Source organism: Elephantulus edwardii, unplaced genomic scaffold (assembly GCF_000299155.1).
Source record: "Elephantulus edwardii isolate Elephantulus edwardi_28Jun2011 unplaced genomic scaffold, EleEdw1.0 scaffold00069, whole genome shotgun sequence".
NCBI lineage: Eukaryota > Metazoa > Chordata > Mammalia > Macroscelidea > Macroscelididae > Elephantulus > Elephantulus edwardii.
In genome coordinates, this window is record NW_006399819.1 from 9,643,313 (window position 1) to 9,649,025 (window position 5,713).

The 5,713-nt window shown below is 37.7% G+C and overlaps 1 protein-coding gene across 1 annotated transcript in view; it reads right to left on the minus strand.

Moving 5' to 3' along the window:
- Window positions 1-5,713, minus strand: part of IFI44L (interferon-induced protein 44-like) — a 31,327-nt gene that overhangs the window by 613 nt on the left and 25,001 nt on the right. The window contains 2 exon segments of the mRNA XM_006888609.1: window positions 1,483-1,657; window positions 1,940-2,049. Of these exon segments, the coding sequence (XP_006888671.1) occupies window positions 1,483-1,657; window positions 1,940-2,049 (285 nt within the window).

The following is a 5,713-nucleotide window of genomic DNA, read 5'->3' on the forward strand; positions in this document are numbered from 1 at the left end:
ACAGATAGATATTCCTCTGGTACTCCCTGCTTTCAGGTAAGATCCATCTAACATTAGCTACAATATCCCTAGTACCACGACCCCTTCTAAACCCAGCCTGGACTTGCCATGGGAAAGTCTGATGTTAGGGACCTCTCCAAAGTACTGAAGAGCAATGGTGTCTCTTTGGAGACTAAGGTGCTTCTGATACAGGCCATGGTCTTTGCTAACACTTATTATGCATCAGAGAATTGGACAATGACTAAGGAGGATAGAAGGAGAATTGATGCCTTTGGGCTGTGGTGCTGGAGAAGAGCATTGAGGGTACTATGGACTGCTAGGAAAACAAACAGATTCATCCTGGAAAGGGTCAAACTGGGCTGTTCCTTGGAGGCAAGGATTCTGAGGCTCTGTCTAACATACTTTGGACATATTGTAAGGAGGGACCAGTCCTTGGAGAGGGACGTCATGCTTGGTAGGGCAGAGGGACAGTGAAGAAGGGGAATACCCCCTATGAGGTGGATTGATTCAGTGACTGGGGTAATCTGGATAGGTGTATTGTAGACGGTGTGACTGGCACAGGACAGTGCAGAGTTTAGGGATGTTGTACATACGGTCGCTATGAGTTGCAAGTGACTCAATGGCACATAACAACAACAACATATGTATAAAGTTTGTTAGAGGAAGAAAATATTTTCCATGAAAATAAAATGTAGGTTCACTTAAAAATGTTTCTACATTTAAGCCAATTTTTATTTTCAGAGGTAAGTGAAAATCTATGTTTCTTCTACTTCCTTTATTCTTCTGCATTTCATTCTCTCCAAGTCTTCACTTCTAAAAGGAGAAAGACTGAAGTATGCTCTGCATTTTTTCAGGTGTAGGGAAAAATCTCAATGAATATTAAAACAAGTAAAATCCAAACCCTGTTTCTGGAAAAATTCACATCTAGATATATATACATACAGCATAATAATCATCAGTCAACTTGTCCAGCATTTTCACAGAGTTCTATATAAAGCAGAATAGTTTTATATACAGTAGAATAGAAAAAATGAACAATTGATTTTGCCGGGGACATTTAGCAAGGTATCGCATAAACTAAATTGTAAATTTTATAAAAAGGTTGTGGTTGAGCATGCTTTCCTCCACCACTGTTTTCTTTTGGGCTTGAGATATGACTGATCTTAGAAGAGACCATCAGTCAGATACTGTCAAGGACAAGAAAGGAAGTGTAACGTCGAGGTTGTCAGCAGCAATTTATTCCATTTGAGGCTTGCCACTCCAAGCTTGGCCAAGTGTTAAGATCAAGTGGCCAGTATCACATACAGAGGCTTGATGTTCCAGAAATTACATCTGAAAAAAAAAAGAAACAAAGCTCGCACATTAACATGGCTAGTAAAAATGAGAGACAAATAAGTCACAACTCTCAAATTAAGGTATAGCTCTGAAAAGTTTTAAAAGGCACCAGTACTTTATGAGATGAGAAGGAAAAGAAAATACTACCTGTTTACTCAGAAGGCAAATCTTCTAAAAAGTCATCTGTGATCCTCAACATCTGTCTTACCACAGAAAGAATCAAACTATCCTTGAAGGGTTCCAACTGCCTATCGGAGGCATAGTTTTCAACCATGAAGATATTGGAAATAGGAATGGTAAGCATTTCAACAACTTGTCTTATCTGTGGAAAAATACATTCAGTGACTATGAGTTTTAGATTTTAAATGTGGGTGAATCTATGTATAATTCAAGAAAGAAAATAACAATGAAATGACCCAATTAATTATTCTTAAAAATCTAAAGAAAATTAAGCTATTTCCATGTAGTCCTAAACTGGCATATAAACTGGAACTTATCAAGTTATTAATAAAATTGCTCAGTCACTTATGAATATACTATGTACTGTATTTTCACACTTAGTATTATTGTGATGATTTTACAATAATAACTAGTTACAAGCAACATTCATTACCCGGCTTTGGTAAATCTTGGATCTACACATGTTTGGAAATTCATCTTGAAAAATTTCATCCCAATTATTTACATTAGTAAATAACACAACATGCGGTATACCTATATAAAATACATAAATCAGTCACTTTAGAGCATAGACAGCAATATGTTAGCAAGTTAACTGGTGCAGGTAACACAATCTTCGTAGTAGAGTACTGAATATGGACTATGAGCTGTAAAAAGAACTAACAAATCTGTCGTGGTGTAAGTTCAGCTAGAGTCCTCCTTACAGGCAAGGATGGTGAAGATTTTTTTTCTTGTACTTTGGGCATGTTGTCAAAAAAGGTCAGTTTCAGAAAAAGACATCATACTCAGACAAGTAGAGAATCAAAGAGAAAAAGATTCTCAATAGGGTGAATTGACACAAGGTATGTGCTACTGGGTTTGAGCATGATGGAGAAAACAATGATGGCACAATAAAGAGTATGGTTCTCATCTGTTGCACTTAAAGTCCAGTGAACTGTAGTCAAGTCAATAGCAACTAACAAAAATAACATATTACTATATAAGTGCATATATTACTATATATAAATTTCTGGATTTCATAAAAAAGAATGTGTCATCAAGTTTGAAGGAAGATTCATTGATAACTTGTGTTATGCACACAACTTTGCAGGCTGAAATTGAAGAAGATGAAATACTTACTACAGAAAATCAAAGACTACAGCTTTAGTTATAAATTGCATCTTAACATCAAGAAAACAAAGGACTCATTGCAGGACCAACAGTTAACATTATGATAGCTAGAGAAAGGATTGAAGTTGTCAATAATTTTCTCTTGCTTGAAGCAACAGACACCCTTGCTACAAGCAGTTAGGAAATGAGGAGATGTATTGTGTTGGGCAAGTCTGCAGTAAGGACCTCTCCATAATACTGAGGAGCAATAACGTACTTTTGAAGACTAAGATGTCTGATTCAGACCATGGCCTTCTTAATTGCCTACTATGCATCAGAGAACTGGACAATGAATAAGGATTACAGAGGAAAAATTGATGCCTTTGAGTTGTGATGTTGGAGAAGAATGGTGAATATGCTTATATTACCACCAAAAGAACAAATAGAGATGTCTTGGAAAAAGTATAGCCAGCCAAAGTGTTCCTTGGAAGCAAAGATGGAAAAGCTTCATCTTTCTTCCTTTGAACAGGTAGCTGGTGAGGCTATTCCTTGGAAAAGAACATCATGTTTGAATAGATAGGGGTTAATGAAGAAGAGGAAGACCCCTACTGAGATGAACTGATATGGTGACTTCAGCAATAGGTTTGTGTGTGTGTGTGTGTGTGTGTGTGAGAGAGAGAGAGAGAGAGATGATGATGATGATGATGATGATGATGATGAAGAAGAAGATGGTACAGGATAAGGCAGGGTTCAGGTTAGCTGTTTTCAGGTTTTCTGTGAGTCATATTTTACTTGACGGCACCTAACAACATACAAAATATAAGAGAAATCTGGTGGACTGGTGGTAAGGAATCACATTCGCAATTCATATGTATAAAGTTCAAATCCACCAGCTGCTGTATGGGAGAAAGATAGGCAATCTCCTCCCATACAATAAACAGCCTCTGAAAATCCACTGGAGGATAAACTATGGGTCAGTTACTACTCAACAGTACACAACAACCATAAACTAAAGATCCATCTGAGCCACTGTTGATGCCAAATACCTACATCTAGGACTCTATCCTGTTACACCAGCAGAAGTCTCAGCAGGGGCCAGAAAAGGATGTTCTGCACTGTGATATTTGTATGTTTGATTGTCTTTACAGTCTACTTTTAAACAACAATGTCAGTTTGTTGTATTGGGAAATTAGTTGCATGTTGCAAATTGCTTTGGATTTTAGCAGTTTTATTTGCTTGCTTATTTATCATTTGCTCTTATTAGTGTAGCGTTTGAGAGTGACTTTGCTAAACTGGTATAACTTATAGGTTGCTGTGATGCTGGAAGCCATGTCACTGGTTTTTCAAATGCCAGAAAGGCCCCCCATGGTGGACAATTTTCAGCAGAGCACTTAGATTAAAACAAATTGTTGTTGCTATTGTTGTTCTGTGCCATCGAGTCAACTGTGACTCATAGTGACCCTATGTAATAACAGCTCTGAAGCCTGCTCTGTCCTAAGTCAGTCTCACTGACTCTCCAACACACTTATGCACATAGCTCTAGTTACTGTATCAATCCATCTCATCCAGGATCTTCTTCTGTGCTGTTCCTCCAGCATTGTGAGCCTGATGTCCTTCTCCAAGGATTGGTCCCTCTTGACCACATGCCTAAAATATGTGACATGGAGCTTCAAAATTCTAGTTTCCAAGAAGAAACTTGGTTTCACCCTTTCCAAGACATGCCTATTTGTTTCCTTGGTAATCCATGATATGTTCAAGACTCTTCACCAGCACCACAACTCAAAGGCATCAATTCTTCTTCTGTCATCCTTAGTCAAGGTCCAGCTCTACGATACATAACAAAAAATTGTGAAGACTATGACCTAGATCAGGCACACTTTAGTCTCTAGACTGACATCGCTGCTTCTCAGTACTCTGGAGATTTTCCTGACAGTGGATTTACATAATTCATTTTTTTATATCCTGACTGTTGGTGCCAAAACTGTTGATTGTAGAGCCGAGAAAGCTGTAACTGTTAGCAACCTCAATCTCTTCTCTATTCACCATGGTGCTGCCAACTGTCTCAGTAGTGAAAACTTTTGTTTTCTTGGTATTGAGCTTTAATTCATATTGAAGACTACAGTCCTAATCTGCAGCAAGCACTTCAGATCCTTCTCAATTTCAGCAAGTAAGGTGTCATCTACATAACATAGGTTGTTGATGAGTCTTCCCCTGATCCTGACAGCACATACCTCCTCAAAATCCAGCCTCCTGAATGATCTCTTCTGCATATAGAATGAAAAGGTATGAAGACTGTACACATCCTTGATCCCTTCTTGATTTTGAACCATGACAGAATGTGAAAATTATTGTACAATATCACTCATATCACATGCAAATAAAATCCTGCTGAAGTTACCCAGATATGACTGGAACAGTGCATTAACAGAGAGCTACCAGAAAACAGAAAGCTGGATTTAGAAGACACCATGGGAATAGAAACATTATTGCCAATGTCAGATGATTCTTGGCAGAAAGCAAAGAGTACTAGAGGAATATCTATCTGTGTTTCTACTATGTTAAGGCATTATTAACCTTGAGGAGAATGGGAATCCCAGAACAGTTGATTGTGCTTATGCAAAACCTATACTTGGACCAGGAAACAGTCCTCAGAACAACTGAAAACACAGCATGGCTCAAAATCAGGAAGGGAAGACCAAGTAGGAGGAAAGATTTGCCATCCATTTCCAAAATAAATGGCCTTTTAAAACCTTATGAACAACAAAGGAATGTGGGTAGCTGTAGTGTTAAAGGAAAATCTCAGTTGGGAAAGAACTGAAAATGAGTAGAAATAGTTGGAGACAACTATTAATAATTAAAATGTGCAAAGTACAAAATATAAATGTAAGAAAGCTTAAAGTGGTAAAAATATGAAATGGAGTGCATGAAGATTGACTTTGTAGACATTAGTCAAGTGAGATGGATTGGTTTGGACCACTTTGAATCAGACCATCATATGATCTACTAATCCCAGCAATGAAAAAATTGAAAAAGAGTGCATTCATAGCTTAAAAGACAATGTCAAGGCCTATCCTAAAGTACAATGTTATTGACCACCCATATGGAGGCA